Consider the following 26,996-nt stretch of genomic DNA (forward strand, 5'->3'; position numbering starts at 1 on the left):
TCAGGCCCATTTGACTAATCACCGTCGCAGTGCACGTGTTAAACATGTCCCTTGGAGACTGGGGGGGAATAGAAAGTTGTTACGTGAGAGAGAGAGAGAGGTGCGGGTTGCGCATGGATCATTCTTCTCTCTCACACTCTCAGCTCTTTGATTTCTCTCTGGACCCTCTGCGGATCCACAACACTCAACAATTTAGGGTTGCTGTGTTCGTGTTATGACAGTGAAACGAGGGTCACGAGGGCGTGTTTGGTTTCAATGGAACTTTAGGTAGTTCCCTCAAAAAGATAGCGAACAGGATAATTCCTAAAGTAGAAACTGGAATGTACAGACCAATGCTTCCAACCAATATGTCACCTTTGGCTTCTAGCATTTGACTTGATTAACTATATCAGTGGTTAATAATATTGTCTCTAATCTTTAATACAAAACCTAGTTGGTTAATTTGAAAAAAAAATTAAAAAAATTGCTAAATTACTTTAAATTACTTGTAATTATCGTTTGTTTCTAAAATAATTTGTCACACTTATAAATTGATTTATAATCTAATAAACTATATAAGTATTTTAAAGAGATTATGTACCATATGTTATAATTAAGCATTTTAGTAACTTTCTTAATCTTTTTAGATTAGCCAACTAAGATTTATATTAAGGATCGAAAATAATATCAATATAAAGCCACAGTTCCAGCTATTGTGTGTTATAAAAATCCCAACAAAACTGGAAAGTAACTGATTTTTCTTTTCTTTAACCCATATTATTCTGTGCCACTGATTCCCCAAAGTATTGCCCAAAGCAAAAGGAAAAGGTCATCCAGTTACAAGGGTTTATTAAATTAGGGTCTGCGGGAGTCCAAGGTACACAAGATCTATTGGGACTTTGCTATTGAATATTATCACTAACTATATTTTTTTCCAATATTTATATAGGAAATTAATTGATAATTTTACTTTTAGTATGGTTGACATCTAACGTTTGGCCTAGGATTATGTGAAATTATACTAATCACTAAACACTACTATATTTGATGCTTAATAAGTGATAATTTAAAGACAAGCCATGGATTGACGAATAACAAATATGAGAAAAATGGATGGGAAGCAAAACAATGGCCCGACCTTGGACACAAAAGAAAATAAAAAAGCACCCACAATAATCACTGAAGAATGTGAAACAAAGCCGTACTCAAGGAAGAGTTACAAGCTTAAAAGAACCAACGAGATGATATGGAAAATATTTCATTAGCTATTTACAAAAGTATGCATCCAAGGTTTACATAGACTACTACGCGTGTAGATTTAAGACCTCCATAGAAGCAGACGGTGGTGATGCAAGAAGGGATACCACGTTGAAACCAGACAAGCACCGACATCTAAATCTACATACTATACGTAGCTTTTTTAAGTTTGTGGTAGTCATTAATCCAGCCTTCTATTAGCTTGATCTCAGTTGCCCTCTGCTCTACCAACCAATCAGGATCATCGGGGCCAGCAGCACGTAAATCTATGTGGTGCGCACCTAATAAAAAATTGTGAAAGACTTAAATTTAAGTTTGCCTATTAAAGTGGAGAAGGGGACTTAAGAGCTTGTTGAATGCTTCATTGATAAACCAATCTGCAGACTGTTGTGAGATATATATTGAATGCCATCCTGCAGCTAAAAGTTTCATAAGGAAGTTGCAGAGTGGCAGGCGATCAGTCTAATTTTCCAAACCGTTGTAGGATATAAAAAGGCATGTCTAGAAAATTTTACCATCGCTGGCATATTGAAAACCCCGGGGGGGGGGGGGGGGACCCTCAACCACGCATAAATGAACATAAATAAAAGAATGCAGCTGCTAATAAAGAGATTTCGAAGGTTCTTGATGACTGCACGTTACCATCACCCAGGACACCAACCAGAACATAAATACAATAGTTAGCAAATCCAAAGGCAGCAGTCACGCACAAAATGCTAGATAAGACACTCGTACTTTGATAACATAAGACAATGGTCATTGAAATTATAGACTGAGATGTTGCTCCTACGAACAGACTACAAGCTCAAAGATTATCACTGAAATATAAAGGGGAATATGAATAATTAAAGTTCCGTAGGTTGTTAGATTCCAGTCCAACCAGTGAACGGAACAACTGAAAAAGCTGCGAATATGAGTAAACCAGACTTCATACCTCAAAATCATATTATCTTTTGCTACTTAACATATATCAGTCACACCTATCCTAAATGCATAATTATGCAATAATTATGATTGCTATCAAGGATGCTTCTAGTCATCTAGCACACGAGTTAATGGATACAAAGGACCCTGAGGTTTGAGAAATTATCAGTTTGATTGCATTATAAAAAGAAATAATGTCAATCGCATTTCTCAACCACAAAAAAGGACTTATTACAGGCCACAAATGAGTGAGATGCATAGTTGGCTTGTCATATGGCCCACACGACAGACTGCTCATAAATTCAAAAATTTCAAATTCTTTACCTTCTTCAGCGACAAGAGAAACAATACTTTCAGATATGTTGTGCAGAACACTGCAACAGAAACAACTTTGATACTTAGAATTCAAATAATTATCAAAAATTCAAGGGAGAATCACTATGAGGTCACAAGGAAGGAGTGTACTCACTAAAAAGTCTCACAACAAGTAAGCAGCATGCAGTAACAAGTTCCTGTGTAGGAAATGACAACAATTCTATGCTACTCACTTGTTATTGGTACTTTTTGGTGATTATATTCCTCTGTCAGGACTTCATAGTGATTTTCCCAAAATTCAACCTCGTTGAAAATTTTACTACCTCTGGCCCTAAACTAGATCAAATATTTAGAATCTAAGGTAGTATTTCAAAAATATAAAAATCGAGAATTAAGATATTATCAGAGTGAATTTGTCACCTGCCACCACTCCATGGATCCAATAGGCCATTTGAGAAAATTATATTACTACCAAATTTCTTCAACGCAACATCAATATCCTTCAAAACAAAAGCCCAAAAAAGAAAACAAAGAAAAAAAGGAGGCAAAAACACAAAAATATCAGAATGAAGCTTTTAAGAAGGGGTGCAAGCTTGTATTTTATATAATCGAATTATCAAGGGGATATTACATTTTAAAACATCAGCCATCTGTCTTTAAGTCTGAAAGTATGAAGTGGTTTTATTAAAACAAAGTGTCCCCTTCCCTTATAATGCCATTTAGATAATTAGATCATAGATGCATAAATAACTGAGAAACCAAGCGACTGGTCCATTGTTTTTATTAGTATTATCATCTTACAGAGGAATCACTTAGAAACCTAATGACTCAGAAAAAGTTAGATGTGCATGTTTCATCAAGTCAAAGTTTAGTTTTTGTCATCATCGCGCCCTATATCAGAGCATCTGCTACATTTTTCTTTTGGTGGTTTCCGTTTTTGGGGGGAGGTGTTGATAAACAGTAATGTACCATTCACTTACATGGCCACCAAATTCTGTAGTAACCCATTTTGGCCTCGGAGTCACTCCAAAATTCTTCAAGCATTCCTCTTGATAAGAAGAATAATTATAGTCAAATTTTGGAAACATGCTCAACTCCTCGCTACTAGACATTGGCATAACCATCTCGGTGCAAGCCTGCATCATGGGTTTGGAAAGATGGAAATCAATTTAGTATGAGAACATATTTGTCAAAGAAATTTATGCAATTGAGCTTTAAGACTCCTGTATACCTGCCAGTTCCAGCCACTCAAGCCATGAGGATCATCATCCAGTTCAAAACATTTAGCGTCTCCTGTATAGTTGTAGTAGACATTCACTCCTTCATATATGCGCTCCAAAATGCTAGTTCCAGCAGGACAATCATCAATCCTTTTGCAAACCTATGAAAAGATGTATGATCATATTAACCAGCTATAACGATCAGGACACTTCCTCATAAGATTCACCTCCTCATCAGTACCACGAAAACCAACTGATTTTGAGATAGGAATATCAACATTAACATAAATTAGGAAAATTTGACAACATCAAAAACAACCCTGTAGGTATTATAAGATAATTTATCTTATGTCATGAAATCAAACTAACCTCCCTGATGGGGTGTGCAGGCAAAGGCATCATAAAGTCAGCAGGATATGGATAGTTCACCATTGCCAAATAACTATAGGCAGACTCCAACCAGTCTGAAAGATCCTCTGTTCTCTTCAATTGCCTAATAATTGCCTTCAATTAGTTCATGTAATGGGCAGAACAAGATAGCACAATATATAGACCACCATTCGTCATCATGTAATGCAAAAACGGGCATTTCTGTACAGAAAAATGCCTCACCGACAAAAGCCAAAAGTTTTCGTGAGTTCCTCAAGGCCATTATTTGTCTGACCCTTAGATTTTAGCTCACTCCAGGACTGCTTTATATAGTTAAAGCAGCTAGAACTTTCACGCTATTGGCATAAAAGAGTGAAATTGTTAATATGCAAAATATCACACAAATAAAGATGACAACAGCAAAGACTGGCAGACTATCTTACCCTGAAATCATTCGAAACGATATCATAAAATGTTTCGGGGGGCACAATGTTTTCAAATTGAAGAATTGGAGCCGAAGAAGCGAGTGCTCCAATTGAAATATGAGGATATTTGAGTCTCATCCATGCTGCTAACACTGTTTTAGATAAAAAAAAATAAAATTGAAAAGAGTTGAGAGAGGAGTCGTTAATGATGCTCGGAAGCCAAAAAAATGCACTAGGCCGACCCCTAGAAATGCCAAGCCACGTCAGTGATAAATGATAACTGATTCCGATTGAAACAGAAAGTTTAATGTAAAACAAGAACTCGTCGTAAAACTTCTTTTAGCACAATTCTCCTTTTACAGTGAAAAAGACCACACATCCCTCTCTCACTTACAATTTCGCTCAGCAATTGTTATGGATTGGTCCCAAAAAAAAAAAATTATCATGAAGTCCACTTATAGTCAATCAAGTTGAAATATGCATATATAAAAGACCCAAGCAACAGGTTACTTACTTCCACCATATGATCCGCCAAACAGCACAACGGGACAATCCTTGCAAGATAAATTTTGCTTCAGCTCGGTAAGCAGAACGGCAAAGTCAGCAAGCGCCTGCTCTGTATTAAGGTATGACAGTGTAGTAGCATTCTTATATGCCTCTTCTTTACTTCCGAATGGCACAGATTCGCCATAGTATCGATGCTGCCATACAAGGACCAAGCAAAATTTAATCTCAAATAGAAACAACAGAAAAGATGCATGCAAAATTTAAGCTACTAAGTACATGAATACTTACTTCGGGAAAAACAACCATGGCACCGAACTGAGGTGCGATTTCCCAAATAAAGCCAGAATTGGCAGCGAACCAGATAATATCCCCTTCATTGCCGCAGTAAAAGAAAATAGGACCCAAGCGCTGAGGACCGACCCAGTCCTTAGTGTTGATAAGATAACGCTGCCGAAATTTGGGGAGGTCCGCGAAACTGAAATGATCAAGACGCTGCTCGAAATATTGGGTTTCGTATTGTGGCTGAATCTGAGGGTGCGGTTTCGTTTGACCTGAGAACTTTCCAAGGAATCGTGGGTACCTGTAGGTTGGTGATGCGAGTGATTGTGGAGAACGCGAGATGATGATGGTAATGAGGAGAGAAAGGAGAAGAGAACAAAGTCTGTTCTCTGCCATTGATCCCAAGGAACTCCGCTTTTTGACTGTTTGCCTACTGAGCTCAGTAGCGTGGTGTTTTATACACTTATCGCAAAGGTTGATGAACTTTTGAGGCACAGCTCGAAAATATTCCCTTTCGTTGAGAATATTGTTGATAATTGTTAATACTTGGATATTACTCCATGGTCAACATATTTTATTATTTTTCTTGTCACGCTCCCTCCACTCGTCTATTTTATTTTGATATTATATTTAATATTAATTTATTTTATTTTTATCTTTATTTATTTATTTTTAAATAATTCTTGTAATAATGATAATTTTACCTAATACACTTGATTAGTAAAAATATTTTAAAAAATAATACCTATTTATTATAAATAAATAACTTAACAAATTTTTTTAATCTTGATATTTTATTTACTACGGAGAATAACGACAAAGCATTATTTTCACTTCAAATCGAATCAGGCGGGCTGGCGCCGACTGGTAGGGCTTGGAGGGCCATCTATAGATCTAAATGGCCCAATTGAAAAAAGAAGGCGGGCTTCTTTTCTTTAAAGTAATGAAATGATACACCGGGACAACTAAACCTCTAGGCCCAATAGTTTCACTGAATTTTATTTTGATCCCAGCACTTACCTTTTTTCTTAGAAACCTCCCCGCCGTTCGTGGCCTGCAAATTTTAAAAAGCCAAAAGGTCTCTAATAAACACCGTTGAATATTGTTAAAGAGGTTAGAAAAGTCTGTTGTGTGAGGTAAGCAACCCACGAATTAGATAAAATTTTAGCAGATGAATATGATAGGTTAACTTAAGAAGATGGAAAACAACATTAGATTATAACATGACGTGAGGAATAAAAAATTCTAAGTAGAGGAGGCTAGAGTCATATGATATACTCTTCTGGTCCTAAATATAAGACTCTTTTTGTAGTGTAATTTACACTATAAAAAGAGTCTTATATTTAAATTGAGGAGTAGTAACCAAGAGAGTCGTAAAAGGACGAAGACTTCTTTTCTTTAAAGCAATGAAATAATACTCTTCCGATTCTTAATATAAGACCCATTTAACTAATTTGATTATATTAAGGAAGTTAGGTAAGTTAGTTAATTATAAGAAATATGACACGTTTTTCCTAAAATACCATAATCATCTTTCTTAATATCCCCTCTCTCTTCTACTTGATCATGGTTGAGAGAGTATCCATAGGGGTACTTTAGAGAAAATTGATAAATATGAGAAATAGGTCTTATATTTAGAACTAAAACCAATTCAACAATTAGGTCTTATATTAAGGATTGGAGGAGTATTTGGGAAACAAAGCTTCTAATTCCTCTCATGGTCCACTTTACTTTTTTTTTTTAATGTCTTTCTCTGGACTCTTGCTTCTATTCATTAGTTAGAAGTATTGTATATTTAAGTTTTTTTCTTTTCATCAAAAGAGTGTTTGGGTGGAAACTAAACTATGATTTTAAAAGTGCTTTTAAAATTTACGAAGTAAATATGTAGAGGAGTTTATCTCGTCTTACAAAAAAAAATGCTTTTTAAAAATAATTATAAGGGTTGCCAAACCCTCTAAATGTGTGCGAATGTGCGATGGGTAAGCCACAAGCAGGACTGCCAAAAAAGGTTCAGCTTTAAACAAATTTGTGGCCAAGTAATTAAGCTGATTTTCTTATTTTTTCCAGCATTATTCAATCTCTAGTCTAATTATGCATATAATATCAGATGACGAAGCCCTTACACGTTAGAAATACATATATCTAGTACAGCAGAAGGAGACATTAAATCCTGTAATGCAAAGTCTTTGCGTGTCAGCTTTGATGTCCTTCTCAAAATAGGCTTCTATATACAGATCAAAACGGATCAGATCAAAACAATATTCATAAATCATGGCTCAATATATATATAGATATAGATTTTTCTTATAATGATAATGATATTCCAATCCAGATATCAATATTAATACCAATAACAGTGTCAATTTATGATTATTAATTAATATAAAATATGTGAGAAGTTGCAATTTTTAAAAGCCACATAAGTCAGTGGGCTCATCTCACATTATGGATATCATACAAGAGAAAAGTGGCCCAGTTGCCTATTCAACATTTACCTCATGCAACCAAACATTTACATCATGCAAAGGCAGGATAATGGAGGCCCAATTCAACATTGGATACGGGCCTTCCCTTTAACCCCAACCCCAACAACAATTATTATGATTATTATGATTATTATTATTATTATTAAAAGAAAATGAAATCCCCCCGAAAAGAAAGGGAAAAAGGAACGGAACATAGTTGACATGGAAAAGAATTAACAATGAAATTGTTGACAAGAGAAGCCACTCGAGGATTCTACCTTTGTTGTGCAAGAACTTTTTTTTTTTAAAAAAAAAAAGGATTCTAACTTTATATTATTGGATGTGGTATTCCCTTTCTGCAACTTGCATCCCATTGGGGGCACAATCCCACAACCCACCCTCACCACCCAAGGCTCATGCCCTTCCATCAATAATAATAATAATAATAATAATTAACAATATACAGTCTCTTCTTCCATCCACATTTACCGTCGTTTAAAAATTCTTTTTTTTTTCCAAGAAAAAGTCATTAGAAATCCCTTGGAGGGAAATAGGGAGGGGGGTGCAAAGGAGTGGGGAGGAACATGGATATAGAATGATGAAGAGAGGGATTTAAACGAGAGTGATGATTGTGAATATCATGTCAAGTGCTTTTGTATATACTCTTTGTTAAAAAGAACAAAATGATTTAAACTCTCACTTCATGAGGGAATGGAGGGAGGGACGGGTGGCGTAGATGGCGGATTACGTAAATTGAAGGGCAAAAGCTCCAATTGACCTCTATACTCACTTCTTGTGCGGCTCAGGGCTTTCCATTTGCATGCCCAATTATATTATTCTCTCCTCTGCATAATAGCCACTTATAATCAACCCTCCTCATCATATCCCTTTGCCCCTATTCTCTATTGTTCCTTCTCTTAGGCGTGGACCTAGCTACCTCCTCTTTCATCCCCATCTTCCATACACACACACACTTCTCTAGTCCTATTTATAAAGCACTTTCATTATATTTCACACAGATTAAGAAAAACTTTAAAATTCATTAACTCTTATTTAAAATTTAAAAACTTTCCAACTTTATCATTATTTAATATACATTATACTTCATGGAAACAAAATCAACACAATAATAAATAAGGGGTAAAATTATACATCTATATAAAAAATTTCTCTTTATGTCCTATAAATAGGACCAAAAAATACCTTCTCTCTCTGCCCTATAAATAGGACCAGAAGAGTATATATATTGCCCCCTCTTTCTGTTCTCATTCTTCTTCCAATTCCTTCTTATTTATATATACTTGGGGAAAATGTAATAGTCAGGCCAAGACTTGAAAGAGGATAAATAATAAATAGTGGTTTTGGATGTTAGGAGTTAGTGAGGGACAAATGAATCAAAAAAATTTGGAAGTTACACGGAAATCACCACTAAAAGCTAGAAGACAATGGAGTACAGAGATATGGTCTCAATGAACACATATGCATGCGGAGTCACGGGCCATATCTGTTTCATCATATGATCCGCCAACCCTAATCACAAGATACATGAATTAAACTCCATTTCCCCACTGGAATATAAATGGGTGCTCATCATGATCTAATTAATGACTATTATTATTAATACATATATATATTTGCATGCAAGCCAAGTAATTAATCACGAGCGAATTTCACGAATATCTTATTACATCCAATAATAACTTGTTAGTATGATATTATATGTTTGTCGACTGAACAAGATATTTATGAGAAGGGGGGGTCACAACATGATTAGCGAAATGGATGAATGATAAGAAATAATGAAACGTGGTTTGAAGGGATTGAAAAGGGTCAACGAAGGTTTCGATTACAACAAGGAATGATCCATGTTCCCTACTCTTAGATGGTAATCATTGCTCCCCACTGCCACCGCAATAGGTATCTGTTCCCCACCCTTCTCCATTTGTAGTAAACCACAAAGCATATATAATTTATACGAGGCAAGAGCCCAATACCGTATATTATATTAATAATAGCTGCAGCTCAGCATATATATAGATCTTAAAGAATGTTTACACTAGTACCACCAAACCCATCATATACATTAGCCTACATTCCCAACCGATGACTTAGACAACCTTGTGTATCTTTATCATATTATAATCCTGCGGTCCTAAATATAAGATCTCTTTTGTAGTATAAATTACACTATAAAAAGGGTCTTATATTTAGGACCGGAGGAGTATAATTTTGTACTCCTCTGGTCCTTAATATAGGATCTAACTGTTAAGTTAATTTTGGTCATAAATATAAAACTTATTTTTCATATTAATCGATTTTTTCTAAATTACCCCTATTGATACTTCCTCAACCATAATCAAATAAGTGAAGGAGGGAAGATATTAAGTAAAATAATTATGGTGTTTTAGAAAAAAAACATCATATTTTTTATAATTAACGAACTTACCTAACTTCCTTAATCTAATCAAATTAGTTAAATATGTTTCATATTAAAGACCGGAGGAGTATTTAGGAATACGGTACGTTTAGTTATGATAAGAGTGGTTTTAAGGAAAAAAAATTATAAGAGCAAGCACTAATAATATAAGGTTGTAAGTGGGATGAAACCTGTTGGCATTGTGATACCATTTTTAAGTTTTTTTTTTTTAATGAAAGACAATTTTATTTGAACTAAGTAAACAGATTTCACATGAAAGGTCGGTCCATCACACATGGTTAATTTGAGCAAAGCCCAAATAAACCACAGAGGAATGCCAGCGTACCATGAAAACAAGGAAATTGACATTAAAAAAAAAAGAAAAAAGATAACGGTAATCAAGACTTTGAAGATCAGCCGAAGTTTGAATCCAATCTCGAAACCACCGTAACGCCATCAAACCCAACACCGCTGCAAGTCTTAAAGCGCAAGAGTAGATATTACTCGCGACGTTGATAAAACAAGGGAGATGGGAGGATGCCACCACGAATCACCGACTTGTATCGGTGACCCACAACGTGGATAACTTTTAGACCACTATGGTACTAGTTTTAAAGAAGAATAGGGGGAAGGGGGTGGGTTAGAAATAAAGATGAGAAAAGGTGGGGTAAAATGGGGCCGGGATGCCATAAGGTGGAGGCACAAAGAGGCGGTATATGTAATTAACGGCAAAACCTACCAACTGTTTTTGGCCCTTATTTCTTAATCCCCCCACCACCACACCACACCATTGCAACATCATTACTTGCTTTTGTGGATCGTGGGACCCCCAACCTGATACAGTGTTGTTGTTGTGTAGAGAGAGAGAGAGAGAGAGCATAAGCATGTGTGTGTGTGTAAATAGTGGGGTGTGTGCGACTGCTTTCTTTCACTCCTTTTAAACGCAACTATGATGTTTCAGTGTGAAATCTCCACCCAACATAACACACTTCCAGTGGGGCATCCCTTGTTTATTTATGTATATATATATATTATTGGCTTTTGCTTTTACTCGATCATATATATATATATATATATATATATATTGTAGGGGTCGGTGCGTTTGTTGGATGCTTTGCCTCTCATTTGCTAATATATCAATCCTGATCAAACTATCATCATCATTTCTTCTGACTAAGCTTTTCTTGTCCTTTCCCAGAATCATTCTATATTCTTCCAAAAGGTCCCCCACATACATATCACTTATATATATATATATATATATATATATATATATATATTCCATTATTTCCTCTACTGCTTTTCACTTGCGGTAATACTCTATCCTCACTTTCTACTCCATCTCTGCGTCATATACTATCTGTGGTTCTAAATAGAAAAGCTAGTTGACTAATTTGAGTAGATTAAGAAAAAAAGTTGAGTTAGTTATTTGCAATAAATAGATATTGTCTTTTCTAAAATGTCCTTATAATCAAATGTATTGGTTATAACTACTATTATTACAAGGGATATCTTGGAAAGAAATGCATAAATATGAGAGGCAAAGTGGATTGAGGTCTTATATTTAAGATCAAAATAAAAGACAAATGAGGTCTTATATTAGGGACCGGAGGCAGTATATACTGCCTCCGGTCCTAATTATAAGAGCTAGTTGACTAATTTGGAGAGATTAAAAAAAAATTAAGTTAGTTATTTGTAACAAATAGGTATTGTCTTTCTTAAAATATTCTTAATAATTAAGTGTATTGACTAGAACTATCATTATTAAAAAGACTATCTTGAAAAAAAAAAGATAAATATAAAAAACAAATTGGATTATTGAGGTCTTCTATTTAGAACTAAAATAAAAATCTACTAAGATTTGTATTAATAATGAAGGAAGTATTTATCACATATCCCTTCCATTATGCTGTGTGTTTGTATTCCCCTATGCCATTTGACCCCCCCCAAAAATCAACCATAGTTATTGTACTTCTTCACACACACACACAGGCTATCTAATCACAATAATTGAATGTATCAATTCCGTGGTGCAACCAATTACGATGTCATCGGTTGAAGCAAGTGACAGATGAGGTCGCTCTCATAAATTGCTTCTTGTCTTCAATATGCCAAGCTGCCAACATGTGTGTGTGTGACCACGACAATACATGTATATGGTAACATTTACAATCATCTCACAATCAGCCCGGACCAGATAATATAAATTCTTAATTAAGATAACTTGGGGGAATGGGGTTCTTTGGTTTTAGGTTTGATGGAAAGTTTTGATAATTAGTACCCTAGTAAGAACAGGTTCCTAGGTAGGGGTAATAAAGTGGAGCGGATAATAATTTGAGTAATTTGTTGGGATAATCTAGCTACCTAGAACTTGGCCTTCATCGCTTGCACGCGTGACTTGCAAGTAATTTCTTACGATAGCGTACATGGCACAGAGATCAATTAATAAGCTCTGTCCTATTTATAAAGTTACTTCTAACATGAACAAAAATTTTAAATTTTATTAACTATCATTTAAAATTTAATAACTTTTCAATTTTATTTCTATTTAATATACATTATACCTTATATAAACAAATTCAACACAATAATAAATAAAAAGTAAAATTACACTCCTCCGTCTTATATTAACTAATTTGATTATATTAAGGAACTTAGGTAAGTTAGTTAATTATAAGAAAAGTGACACATCTTTTCTAAAACACCATAATCATCTTTCTTAATACCCCTTTTCCCTCTTTTACTTGATTATGGTTGAGGGAGTATCCATAGAGGTAATTTAGAGAAAATTGATAAATATGAAAAATGAGTATTATATTTAGGACAAAAAATAACTCAAGAATTGGGTCCTATATTAAGGATCGGAGGGGTATATCCATATAAAAAATATCTCTCAATCAATATCCTGTAAATAAATAAGATTAAAAAAATATTTTTTTTTGCTGCCCTATAAAATAGGGCAAAGAGGTACATTATAAGTTGTTGCGTTTAAGTTTAATTAATGAAGCAACAACCATGGTAGCTAGTTTTAATCTTAAGTAGGAGTATTTTGTGTCTACATATATATTGATTGGAATTGTGTACATACGTACGACTTTGAGTGTATAATACTCGATTGTGGTAAGACGTACACGTGTACAAAATAGAGAGCACGATGAGGTCACGATCAAGGGCGTGACTCGCATGAGTGGGAGCGTTGTTAAAACTGGGGGAAGAAAAGTGTACGTGTCAGTTCAGGATTGGTCGATGGGATCGATGTAGGATTGATAAATGGGCGTGGTAGGAAGAGGAAAAAGTTCACCGCGATGTGAGTCATACCTGACTGGGCAATTCCACCCGTTTTGTTGTATCATTCTCAATATATTCAACAACAAATTATTCATAAAACGGAAAAATTAGTACACTAAATAAACATTTTTCAACATTGCAAACCAAACTTTTGGACACTTAATTAAGAAAAAAACCTATTTAATTACTCTTTGAAAATGCTCCGTTGGTCCTTAATATATGACCTATTTAACTAAGTTAGTTAAATTAGGTAATAATTATAGATATAGCATATGTTTTCCAAAATACCCTCAGTTAGAGTTTCTTTGAAAAATTGACATTTCAAAAAATGTTTTAAATTATTTTATTAAAAATATAAAACGATAGAATTGATGTATGTGTGAAATTAATGAGTAATAAGTACTCACTTACTTTATAAAATATACAGGTATTTTATTAATAAGTAATAAGTATTACTGTCGTATTCCTCCGATCCTTAATATAGGACCTAATTTTTAATTTAATTTTGATCTTAAATATAATATCTTTTTTTCATATTTATTAATTTTTTAAATTATCCCTATTGATACTCACTCAACCATAATCAAGTAAGCGAGGGACGAATGATATTAAGAAAGATGATTATGGTATTTTAGGAAGAACATGTCATTTTTTATAATTAACTAACTTACTTAACTTTCTTAATATAATCAAATTAATTAAATAGGTCTTATATTAAGGATCAGAAGAGTATTTAATTATTTAATGGGGGTAATTTAAAAAAAATTGGTAAATATAAAAAATAAGTTTATATTTAGGATCAAGATCAACCTTCTAATTAGGTCATGTATTAAGAATTGAAGGAGTACTACCTCTGTCTCTTAATATAAGAGCTAGTTGAGTAATTTGAGTAGATTAAGGAAGTTTGTTGAGTTAGTTATTTATAATAATTATATGTTATTTTTTCTTAAAATATGCTTACTAATCATATATTAACTAAAACAACTATTTGATTGAACATTTAACACATGCAACTACTACAAGGACTATCATAGAAAAAATAGATAAATATGAAAGACAAAGTGGATTAATATCTTATATTTAGAACTAAATTAAAAGCCAAACTAACTTTTATATTAAGGACCAGAGGTGGTAACAACTTTTTCATCATTGTATATAATTTTTACTAACAACTTAAATAAACTATCATCGTGTATTGACATATAGATCTCAATGTGTCATGTTTAAGTATTTGTTTAAACAGGAAATGATTTTATTAGTTGCTTTCGTATGTAATTCCAAAAATAATGATTTATTTACCTTTCATCATCTATATTATATATTATCTAGGGCTAAATGGCCAAGAAGAGTAATTATCCATTTATTAATTATTACAATATATATACCTGCATTCAGAACACCATCAATTAATATTTGTTTGAATTAAAAAAAAAGTGATGATGGCAAGCCTAACTTTTTATTAGGATACAGCATATATTCAAAGAATATAATAAGAAATATGAAATCAGCAACCATAATAAATTAAAGACTCGAGCAATGAACATTATATTAGTTCAGGCCTAAATTGATAAAAAAAGAATCAATAATTGTACAAATAAGAACACAATAATATCCAATAATTTTCCTGAAAGAAAAGAGAACATGGGAGGATGGCTTGAAAAAGTGAGGAGCTAGCTAGCAGAAGGAACAAACATCACGAAAACCTTATCTGCAGGAAATTCTTCAGCGTTCATGAATTGAGAGCCAACTTGTACGCTCCACGGAATCAAATGCCCATCATACCAAATCATTGGTGGGCCCCACATGTCCCCCTCGTCCTTACGTGGCACCCCCATTCATTTTTAAAATATCAATTCATTCACATTAAAACCATATTTGACCACGATGTTTAGTACTGGTAGGAGAGTATTCATATCATTAAATTACTTAATAGGAGCATTAAAAAATTTTAATTTCGGATTAAGTTGCTCCTTAAGCATTTCTCGACATCATACGCTAGGAGTACTCTATTATATTGAGAAGCTACTGGACAAAAAGCTCAGCATAATGGAGTTTTAATAAATTAATAAAATTTGGTAGATCTTTGTCATTGCATCATCAAATGATTAACATTATTTTAATCAGTGGATGGAATTCCTGTTAGGAAGCAAACACTCTATCTACGGGACACGTTTGACGGCCCTTCCTTTTCATTTTTATTACCTTAATATAATAATTAATAAATAGCCCCGCTAACGTCATTAATACTCACCCATGTCGTAATAATTCGCCCCTTGTAAATAACTTATTTGAGTCAAAACTACCCTATATATTTTTCAACAGCACTTTTCTTTTTTGGGGCCAAAAAAAAAAAATCATAGCTCGAGTTCCTCTCAAAATTCAAAAATAATATTCTATTCCAATTCAACACCAAAATTTTCTCAAAATTTAGCTTCTATATCCTATATTTAATAGTCCCAACCAAAAATTAATAAATTTTGTGTTTGATATTAATTAATCTATTTTTTAAAAAAAATTAGATGATTATGTCATATACATAAAATATTCATATGATGATTGACAGCCAAGATTTTAATAATATGTTTTCCTTGACGAGCATGCAGAAGTTTGTGCATAGAATTATTGTGATCCTCAAACAACACTGATTAAGGATTTTGCGTACTGAATTTGAAGATAATCATTTGGGATCCGCCCACTTTTATGTGCCCATAATTATGTATGCCATTAATCAAAATATGCGTGGTTTTATGTCCCATCGTGTGTCTGATTGACTGATTAGATTAGATTAGATATAATAAATTTTGTAATCCCCACTTTTCCAATATTCAACATTATATAACTTTAAAAAAAAATGGGTGGTCCTATTAAAAAGTTGATCCAAACCTAGGTAATGAAAAAAGAAGAAGAAGACATATTCTAAATAAGCATGCATATAATTGCATATACATGCATACATATGGAAAATTAAATAATATATACTTAATAATTAATTTAGCATTTTGCATTTAACAAAAAATATGAAAAGCGATGTTAATTAGGGATATACATGTGAGTTAAGCCATTACAATGCAAGGCGTGCTCGCCCTAACTCCTAATTCAGTCTAATAAATTTTTTAGAGTTAAAAACATGCATTTAAAATTTGATCAGTTTTGCCTAATTTAGAAAAAGATGTTAAATAGAGCAATACATAGTATGAGATCTTGAAAAACCTTTTTATAGCAGTCAATTATTAGTGTAGATTGAGAGATCTTTCTTTTCACCTAACGTTGACTTGATGTTCACCATTAAAAACAGGCAATATTACATAAATTTTGAGAAATAAATTTTCTGCTTCATTATTACACAATTTTTCCAGGGCCTATATATATATATATAAATATAAAATAACTTCTTCAATTAATAAAATACTTGAAGAACAAAAATGCAATTTAACGTTCTAAACCCTAAAGTTTGTGCCTTTGTGGAGATATGTTGGATTAAGGTAAGTCAGATCAGCATGAGCTGTAAACATATAATTAACACACCGCAAAAATATGTAGGTGGAAATAAATGAGATTAGGTTTTCAAAGTGATGATATGGGCCCTTTTAATTGATAGGGAGGCGAAATGCACAAAATTAGAAGATGATGAAGAAGCATAATGATGATTAATTAAAGAAAAGAAGGGATGTAGGTGACCTAACTGCTGGGTTAGCATCGCCGACAAAGCATTATTATTATTATTGAAAGTGGTGCTGATGTATAGTACTAAATACACACACACACACACACACACAAGGGAATTAGTAGGACCCAATATTATTACAATTGCCATCAACTTTATAGTTAAGCAAATATCCGGATTCTTGTGGATGAATCATATTCTGGCACCATTATAACTCGTTGAAACTCCCATTTCTGTCTCTAGCTACTCCTCCATCGCACCTACTTTTTCTAATTTCCTTTATTTTCCTCCCACATATGCAAACAAACACATATATATATGTAGTGCACATCACTTTCTAATGTCCACACTCATAATAAGCAAGAGGAAAACCGTCCAACCAGAGTTCATGTATATTCCCCATTCATCAAAAAGCAAGCAACCTTGGTAATAAGCAAGGTGACATGGTACCCATCTCTAACTAGTTCAACCATCCTTGCCCAGTGGGAGACAGTTCATGTGGGTCTCTTCTACTCCCTTTTTCTTTATATTAATTTTACATATAATGCATACCAACAATTGTACACGAATATATTTATATTTATATAGACGCACCATTAAGGCATAGGAAGAATTAGGCATAAGGGGAGAGAATCAAGGAATTGAAGAACAGATTATTCGTCTTCGTCATCATCTGATAAACATATACTCCTCCAGTCCTAAATGTAAGACCCTTACACACACTAGTATAAGGGTCTTATATTTAGAACCGGAGGAGTACTAAAGAATGGCAGGAAATAACATATTAAAATATATATTAATGGGGAAATAGTGACATTATTTTTATGATTATAAAATATATTTGATTTTGTAAGCGTAGAACTTTGATTCGTAATGAATTTATTATATAATATTTTCCTTTGAAATAAGAGCGATAGTGTGCTTTAAATAAATGTCGAGTCATCTTGCTCTTTACTTATTATGAAGTACGGTACCTATTAAATGTTCTAACATGTATATCGTGTTTCGGAGTAATTACTCAGAGTATTGATTCGTTAAACAGTCAATAACTCTTGAAGGAGTTCTATTTAATTTGTATAACCCAATTAGAGTAGGCCATATATGGATATTTTTTTTTTTTTAAAAAAAAACAGGAATACGATGCTGTCATGTTTAATTTATAGTATCATAACTGCAAGAAACAAATCACATGTCACTCATGAGAATCCTCACTAGCTTTGAATGGGTTGAGAATCATGTGCATATGGCATCCATATATACATACGTATATATATATATGTTACATGATTGTCTCTAATAAAAAAAATACATGTGCCGAGAAAAAAGAAGAAGAAGAGAGTTTGGGTAATTAATTAGAAACAACAATAAATATGAGAAAATAAGAGAAAAATGAACAAGAAGGCTAGTTCTATTTGGCAAGCTTGCGGGTGGCAAAGGCATATATAAGTCATGAGTAATTCGAGAGATAGAGGGAGATAGAGGGAGCTAAGGATTTTTTTTTTTATTTTTGCTTTTTCATGTATGTTTGATATTAAGTAATTATTTATTTATTAAAACTGGAAGAGGAACACAGTAGTGGGGCTCAATTGGTCAACCTATGTAAGAGGGGGGTAGAGAGAGACTGAGAGAGAGAGAGAGAGAGGATCATAGTAATAATTTGAAATACCCAGCAGATTCGTTGCTCTACTCATTCCTGCCTTTGATTAATAATAATCATACCCACCCACCCAACGCCCCCACATAAGTCCCATTCATTCTCTTCTTAAGACCCTCTCTTCCCCTCTCATGACTTTAACCCTTCCCATCTAACCCTCCTTCTTCCTTTCTCCTCTCCTCTCCTTCATCCTCATGGCTCTTCCTCCTCCTGTTTCTACTTCCTCACACCTCGAGCTTGTTCTAGGGCTGGGTTCCGGCGTTGCCGCCGTTGATGACACCACCACCACTGCTCCCAAGAAACCTTCCTCTAATCTCACGGTTGCCAGTGGTGTCTGCGAGCCATCTCTGACGTTGGGTCTCTCGGCCGGCGACACTTACCTTGTGCCTAAGAGGATTGATGTGAATATCAAAGCTAATTGGGAGGAAACTCCTCCTGATCACTTGTCTCGCCAGACTTCTTCGCCTCACAGCGTGGTTTCGTCTTTCTCTGTGGGGAGGGTCAAGAGGGAGAGAGATCTCAGCAGCGAGGAGGCCGAGGCCGAGAGGGTTTCTTCCAGAGTCAGCGATGAAGATGAAGACGGCACTAATGCCAGAAAGAAGCTCAGGCTCAACAAAGAACAATCTGCTCTCCTCGAGGAAAGCTTCAAACAGCACAGCACACTCAACCCGGTAATCATCCTATTTAATTATATTCATCAATCCTTATCTCTCTCTCTCTCTCTCCATCAATCTTGTTTATTAATCTGCTTATCGGTTTTCATCACCTTCTTTCTTGACTGATTCCAGAATTTATAACTAATATTGCCCTCAATTGATTCGCAGAAGCAAAAGCAAGCGTTAGCCAGGCAGTTAAATCTACGGCCTCGCCAGGTTGAAGTTTGGTTCCAGAATCGAAGAGCCAGGTAACTGATTATAACATCCACCATACGAAACTTGAATTAATACTTAAGAAATCAATGTTTTGATAGCGAAAGTATCTGGGCTTGAAAAATACTCCAAAATTATATGCAGCGCCTGACGCATGTATATGGAACTCACGATACAATACGACTTCGCAATCGTACATATATATTTGTATTGGTATTTATTATTTAGGCCGGGAAATATCTTGGTGGTAATTAAGATTTTGATGGTGGTTTTGCAGAACAAAGCTGAAGCAAACGGAGGTGGACTGCGAGTTTTTAAAGAAATGTTGTGAGACGCTGACGGATGAGAACAGGAGGCTGCAGAAAGAGCTGCAAGAGCTGAAGGCGCTGAAGCTGTCTCACCCGCTGTACGTGCCGATGCCGGCGGCGACGCTCACCATGTGCCCGTCTTGCGAGAGGCTGGGCGGCGTTGGGGACGGTGGTTCCAATAAAACCCCATTCTCCATGACTCCCAAGGCCGCTCACCTCTACAACCCCTTCAACAATCCTTCGGCAGCATGTTGACGCGCCTCCATTTTCAGGGATGGCAAACAAAGAAAAGAAGAAGAACAAGAACAAGAACAAGAACAAGAATCTGCCACAACCATTGTATTTTTTTGGTTGAGGAGCACCTCTAGGGAAACACTGTAATTAACTAAAACAGTAGAAAATAGTAACTGTGTCCATCCCCCCATTACTTTTTATTTGTATGTTTATATATAACTGGTTTATATTAGTGAATTACCATAATTTTTTTTTATCCTGAATTTCTGGTCATCTGTATGTTATATGCTAACAAGGGACGATGAACAGAAGGAGGAAGAAGGAAAGGGGAGATAATGATGGGGATCAGTTGGAGGTGATGATTAAGTTGGAGAAGGGTGGAGGGGTGTGGATAGGGAAGTTAGGTCACGTGTTTTTGTCTGGAAATCAGTTGCTTCGAGAGAGAGAGAGAGAGAGGGGATACTGATGTGGAGTGCGTGTCCATGGGGTGGTCTCGTGAGATGCTTGGGCTTTGAGGGGACTGGTGGGGCCCTCCTCCACGTGATGCCCCATTGGGTCTCCCTCAATGGATCTCAACATAGGATTTTGCTTCTCGGTCAGACCCATAAAAAACCAGCATAATAATAATAATATTATTATTATGATCATCATCATCATTCATTCCCCACTTCCGTCGCATCTCATCAGTCTCAGGCTCAATTGAACGGCCCAGATTGCGTGGTGCCCCACCCCATACGTCGCTGCCACGTTATCATGATTGGCAAACCCATCCTCCAAGTTTCAAAAGCTTTTACTATTATTATTATTATTTTATTTTGATGCATCCATAAAAAATGGAATTCCCACACATCACTGGTACTGGGGTGGACCAATAAGTAGGGTGAGAGTGACTTTCCGAGAAAAGAGCACCCTTTCCCGGAAACTACTAATCTGCCTCCCCTCTGTCATCGCTTTCATCATCAATTTTAACCATCGCCATCACACCACCTGGCCCCCCCCCCCAATCTCTCCCTTGCTTTACAATTTTATTTATATCTTCAAAGATCAAAGGGGTCTGGTCTCACACACACACACACACACACGAAGGCCCCGTCAAATTACACTAACTCAGGATCGGCGCGAGGAGCTAGTTTGAAGGGGGTCTGCCGTGAAACAAGGGCAAAAACTCCAAGACTATTAGATTAATAAATTAAGAAGTGATTATAATATGTGGAGAGAAAGAATAGCGAAGGCCAGGAGGAGGTGGGCTCACGTAAGAAACCTGCTAATTCGGAGACAAGTGTGGTGAGTTGGATATTTGTTGTCGGTCTGTAAAGGGTATGTACGATTAGTTTAGTTTGAGACAACATGTGTGTGTGTGTGTGTGGGTATTGTTTTTTAAGCGATGAAGTTAAAACCAGATTTCTTTTTGTGATCTGTGTCTGAAAGCAACTTAGCTCCTTGCTTATGTTATTATATTGTTTTGTTCCACGTATTCAACTTCTCATTCGAACTGTGACATTACGTAACATACAAGCATTATCTATCATTAGTTGAGTTCGCACGCCATAATAGTAACTCCAAATTATACTAGTCACAAGTAATAATGTCGTGTGTGAGAAACTACACTCATGTTTCATGTACACACACCCAGAGAGAGAGAGATATATATATATATATATATATCCTTTTGCAATACAATACGCGTACAAGAAATTAAATTATCTGCCGGAAATTTCGTTCCAAATTTTTTAATATTAATATCAACATATATATGCTTTGTTTTAAAATAAGATTACCTACTATTACTATATATATTTTAGAGCTGTTTATAAAGCCCTAAAAATAATAAAATAGTAATTTAAATTTATAATTAAATTTTAGGATTACGATAAGATGATCTACCCATAGTCTAGATAATATCCTATTTTATTGAAAGCAGATAAACACAATCTAAAATGATTTAGAAAAGATGGTAATAATAATAATAATATTTCTTCCTATTCAGGTCTCTTAACAAAATAAACTTAAATATCTTTGAAAAAAGCCATTAATGAATCACGATCCCGTCCCATATTCATCAGCATTAATGGAGAAGGACGTAGGGGAGCATTTAATTGGAGGGAGGAATTAGATGAGCTGGCCAGATTTGCTATTTGTGGTGGGTACAAGAAATTAACCATGTCCGAGTAATACCTTTAAAAGTTTAACTAAAAATGCAGTTTGGTACTACTTGAATTCGGTATTACGTCCACATTTCAGTCATACTCAACCACGCCCCAACGGCCCTACAAACACTAACCGTAACTTGATAACTCCAACCACGAAGCAGACCTCAGCACATAATAAACCCAATAATTTTCCATGCTACTCAAATTTTAAAAATCAAAATTAAATACAATAATTAAGGTTTTTTTTAATAAAAAAATTTAATGTTTTCACGGATTCGGAGGGCCTGAGGTGGTCCCGGTGAAAATAGAGAGGAAGAAAACAAGAGAAACAAATGATGATGGTGGTGAGTGGGCCTTAGAAGATAAGCAGTGTGACAGCCCATGTGGCAGAAATACAAGAAGTGGGGACCCAAAATTGGGTGAGAATCTGATTTTGGAGGGAGTTTATTCATTGGATTTTGAGAGATTGCCCAATAATAGAACCCACAGGATGGCCCAACACATTCATTTGATGTAATTTGGATAAATGGACAATTCCCCAGTCACTTAGGACCACTTCCCGGGATATTGATGCTTTTATTTATGTCCTCAATCAACATTGAGTTCCAAGGCTTCTCACCTGAACATGCATCACTGCATTGAAGGTATTCCATCCCCCCATTTTTAACACTCTTTTGTTCCTAAATGTCGAAGAGAGTTGGTTTTGATTTTTGTTTAAGTACGTAATTCATTTTATCTCTAATATTTATCTTTTTAATTAGTTTATCAAACTTATAAATTGATATAATCTAATATTATATAGAAATACTTTAGAGAGATTGTGTCACATTTAGTAGAGTGAAATAATTTATTTATTTTTTTGACTTACCTAAATTAGATGAGTAACTCCTGCATTAAGAATCGGAAGAATAAGAAATATCTTTAAAATTTTTTATAGTTCTTAATATAAGTTGCCTCATAAAAAGTCAATAACACTATTTTTTTTAAAAACAAATTTCCTTAGTAATTGTACATTAGACAGAGGATACGCAAGAAAGAAATTAAAGGTAATTGAGTATATCAATTTTAATTGGAGGGTAATCTTGAAAAATAGTAATAATTATGTTTTTTTTCCATTTTAATGATACAAACTACTTTTAACTGCCTTTTGAAGAAGTTAAAAGTGTTTTATATTTTTTAAATCAAAGGAATAAATGTCAATGACATAAGATTATTAGTGGAATCAAGCCTACCACAACCACCTAGTATTGGGAAGTTTCCAAGCTACTGGCCTACCACAACCACCTACTTATTGGGAAGTTTCCAAGCTACTAAGCCATAAGACTGTTGATGTTAAGTAAGAATATCCTGTATTAAGTAAGAATAATACTCATCTGATCTTAAATGCAAGATTTATTTTATAGCATCATTTACACTATAAAGTAAGTCTTACATTTAGGAGTGAAGAGTACAAAAAAAAGTATGATTTGAACTCACAATCACCACAATAAGTGTTTTTTAAAAGGGAGTGAGGATGAAGAATTCAATTCATATGAGGGAGGCATATATATAGGAAACTAAGTTGAGGGATTTAAGAAATTACTACAAGTGGGAGATGGAGACGTGCAATAATAATGCATATAATTGTATTCATCGACTCTCGTTGGGATGGGTCCACTTCATATTGCCTCTTCCCAATGACACAATTGCAACCCCACACGATCACCTTCTCTCATCATCCCCTTATTTTGTTGGTTTCCCCCTTTAATATTCCCGCCACAAAATATCTCATTTTCCTCCAAATTAACATTCCACACTGTATTCATCTCCATGTTAATATATTTGTACAAATGTACGTGCGTAAATTGTCTATAAAAAAAAAAATTAACTACTTGAGATGCTTATCATGTAAGCCGTTAACTAAGTTTTGCCATTGCAAATTTTAAAAGAAAATTCTTGTTTCTCTGGCAACCTGCATCTCTTGGACAGCAGCACTTAATGGTGCCCTTTCAAAAGAAAACAGTGTGGGTCTGGCTTATTGCAAAGACTTCAAAAAATGCTTGATTCATAATATTTATAGCTTATGATGAATTGTACATATGTTTTTTATTTGTCATTTAATATATTTTTTGAGTACTACAAAATGCGGACTGAAGAATTTTTAATTCTTTTTGGCCATTAACGAGTTCTTAAATCTTAATTAACATTCTAAAAACAATCTTAAAAGGTTTGAATTAATTTTAAGAAACCAAAAAAGGTAGTTTGAACTTTGAAACAACCACATGATTGACTGAAAGAGTCATTGATTGAATTTCGCAGTGCGTAACCATTTTCATAGTTCTTATTCAACATTTTTATTTATTTTATTTTGAATTTTTTTTTATATATATGTCGTCTATTCCTAATCAGTAACCACTCCATTGAACAAAGATACAGCCACTTGCAGGTTGCAAGCTGTGAGGTTTACATATATACCCTCCCACACCGGTTGGAGGAATAGTCTTCTACTAACAGGCCCATAACTATAGTGAGCTTAAGAATGGCCTATGTGGTCCAAGATGTCCGTCTAATGAGGCTTCCTACTATTTGGGGCTCCGCCAGCTGATCAATGGAGGTTTGAAGTAACCCTCTGCTACCCAAAAACAAAAATCCCTTGTGGTTCTCTTCTTCCAAGGGGTAGTGCCTCTTTAATTTTTTTTTTTTGGTCTTAAGTGTTTATTTATTTTTTCCAAAACACCTCGTGCACTTTTGCAGCTCAATCAGATTTTCCCAAAAAAAAAAAACTCCAAATTGAGCAAAAGGCGTGTTCTGATAATGACCTTAAATAGAGAGGATATTTACAAGTGTCGTTTCCATTATATGCATCTATATATCTTTTAAATGCATTTTGGATGAATAATTTTAGGTGACACTTCCCATACGTGGGATGTGTGTGTTTCATTGGTTGTCCGGCAAAAGTCACAAGGCTAGAAACACAAGGAAGAAAATTAGTGCATGCAAACAGGTAAAAAAATTGTTAAAGATAATTTGGTCACATTTAAAGAATGTCAGTGAAAAATTTGATCAAATAGTATGAAATCCTCTTAAAAAGGGTAAAAGAGGGCTACTTAATAAAGTTATTCACTACCAGAAAAAAGGCTTTTAACGGCGTTAAAAGTGGCTTTTAACGGCGGTTTTGAAGGCGAGGTTGTTAAAGGCGACGTTGAAAGGTAAGAAAAACACGGCGGTTTTTAACCGCCGTGAAAAGTGGACTTTCCACGGCGGTTTATAAATAAAACGTCGTGGAAAAGTATTTTAAAAAACGGCGGTTATATGTATAACCGCCGTTAAAAATGATTTTTTTTTTAAAATTCTGCTTTATTTTCGTGTTGACCACCCTGCAGTTTATAGTTCCAAACAAATGTAGGCAGTGCAGATCACGTAGAACAAGATCAATTAGCTAGTTAATATACAGCAATGAAATTTTTTTTTACACAATTCGAAAATAGGGAAACCGGCCAATATAATAGAACTAAGTGGTTACCAAGGAACACGTATTGGCTAGGTCCAACAATTCTGAATAGAAGTAACTACTTTCTGTACAATGGAAATCATGAACAATATAAGAGGGAACCGAGAGAAAGCATCTAACAATGAATTTTTTGAGAATAACCTATCTATTTGAAAGCTAAATTTCAATTTTTTCTACCAATGTTGTTGACAAAGTGTCCCTCATCAAGTTGATGTCATCCATGAGATATGGCGCAGTATTTTGAAATATCTGTTAATCAAATAACATAGTAAACTTAGTCAAAAATGTGAAATAAATTGAAGAACGTCATGCAACGTAACTCATCTTTACCTCGTCTAATTTCTCTGTCATTCCTGTCTCAATTATGTCATTCAGTAGCGGATGACATAATATCCACACTCAACATGTCCTTGTTGACAACGGTACTAAAAAAAAAAAGATATAAATTGAATATTAGACATTATTGATTATAAACATTAACTTTAATCATCAAAAAAATGTTTAAAAGTTAGTTCAAAACAACATATACCTGTGGAAGAATCCATGTTGCTTTCTATTTTGTTTTTTTTTTGTTTAATCGCCACGACATTAAAAGTATGAAAAACCCTATCAACATTATAAGGGAAATGATATTAGAGCATGCTTGTATAACTTCACAAGTAATAAATATATAAATAAAAACTAACGTGTCGATGACATCTTTGTTTCTTCGGATGGACTTCCACAGAGTGAATCGAACCAGTAAACTTTGTTGTCAAAAGGGCACAAACAATTAGAGTCCAATGATAACTGTAAAAGGCAAACCATGTTAATTATAACCCGACACATACAACTTGTATATCTCAAATACAATAATACACTTACCCCTCCACGTAAGGTGCAAAATATATTAGCTTTTTGGTCTGACTCATTGCGGTCATAATGTAGATTGACCTTGCTTCCACAGTATTAAATTCTCTTCTGCACCCTTTGAGGACACATAAAGCCATATGTTCTTTCAAGTCCTCCGTTTCGACAGATTTGATTAAAATGCCTGTTGTTCAAGTAAAAAACATTAGGACATGCATGAGTATAATATGTAATAAGAAAATGATATTGTAACTTACAAAATAGCAAGCTGCATGAGGCTATATCAAGCTCCTCAAAGTTGAGGACTGAACGAGGTCTCTCTTGTCAATGGTGA

At 34.6% G+C, this 26,996-nt stretch overlaps 2 protein-coding genes across 4 annotated transcripts; one reads left to right on the forward strand and one right to left on the reverse strand.

The window, feature by feature from the left end:
* Positions 1-1,130: 1,130 nt before the first annotated feature.
* LOC114729895 (lysosomal Pro-X carboxypeptidase) lies at positions 1,131-5,698 on the reverse strand. 3 transcript variants are annotated; one of them, XM_028916918.1, is made up of 10 exons: positions 5,285-5,698; positions 5,004-5,190; positions 4,508-4,641; positions 4,308-4,420; positions 4,065-4,188; positions 3,707-3,856; positions 3,456-3,611; positions 2,896-2,975; positions 2,485-2,534; positions 1,131-1,517 (listed from the first exon to the last, which is right to left on the reverse strand). In XM_028916918.1, the coding sequence occupies exons 1-10, from the start codon at positions 5,669-5,671 to the stop codon at positions 1,378-1,380; spliced, it is 1,521 nt and encodes a 506-aa protein (XP_028772751.1). In that variant the 5' UTR covers positions 5,672-5,698; the 3' UTR covers positions 1,131-1,377. The 3 variants fall into 3 exon arrangements, with proteins under 3 accessions (XP_028772751.1, XP_028772753.1, XP_028772752.1); XM_028916919.1 differs by having other exon boundaries at positions 1,430-1,655; XM_028916920.1 differs by lacking the exon at positions 2,485-2,534 and having other exon boundaries at positions 1,406-1,517.
* A 13,214-nt stretch (positions 5,699-18,912) lies between these two features.
* Positions 18,913-20,413, forward strand: LOC114729933 (homeobox-leucine zipper protein HAT22). Its single transcript, XM_028916963.1, has 3 exons — positions 18,913-19,433; positions 19,587-19,666; positions 19,909-20,413. The coding sequence occupies exons 1-3, from the start codon at positions 18,957-18,959 to the stop codon at positions 20,192-20,194; spliced, it is 843 nt and encodes a 280-aa protein (XP_028772796.1). The 5' UTR covers positions 18,913-18,956; the 3' UTR covers positions 20,195-20,413.
* Positions 20,414-26,996: the final 6,583 nt, after the last annotated feature.

This window comes from Neltuma alba, unplaced genomic scaffold, assembly GCF_004799145.2.
Source record: "Neltuma alba isolate B1F8T4 unplaced genomic scaffold, ASM479914v2 tig00012694_pilon, whole genome shotgun sequence".
Lineage (NCBI taxonomy): Eukaryota > Viridiplantae > Streptophyta > Magnoliopsida > Fabales > Fabaceae > Neltuma > Neltuma alba.

What these genes read in the sequence shown, in the direction of transcription:
- LOC114729895 (XM_028916918.1), bottom strand. Translation starts at nt 5,671, where the DNA reads ATGGCAGAGAACAGACTTTGTTCTCTTCTCCTTTCTCTCCTCATTACC. An exon ending in CTGCACACCCCATCAGGGAG is followed by an intron (nt 3,857 to 4,064) that starts GTTAGTTTGATT and finishes ATCTTTTCATAG; the next exon opens with GTTTGCAAAAGGATTGATGA. An exon ending in CTACAGAATTTGGTGGCCAT is followed by an intron (nt 2,976 to 3,455) that starts GTAAGTGAATGG and finishes TTTGTTTTGAAG; the next exon opens with GATATTGATGTTGCGTTGAA.
- LOC114729933 (XM_028916963.1), top strand. Translation starts at nt 18,957, where the DNA reads ATGGCTCTTCCTCCTCCTGTTTCTACTTCCTCACACCTCGAGCTTGTT. An exon ending in AGCACAGCACACTCAACCCG is followed by an intron (nt 19,434 to 19,586) that starts GTAATCATCCTA and finishes ATTGATTCGCAG; the next exon opens with AAGCAAAAGCAAGCGTTAGC. An exon ending in TTCCAGAATCGAAGAGCCAG is followed by an intron (nt 19,667 to 19,908) that starts GTAACTGATTAT and finishes GTGGTTTTGCAG; the next exon opens with AACAAAGCTGAAGCAAACGG.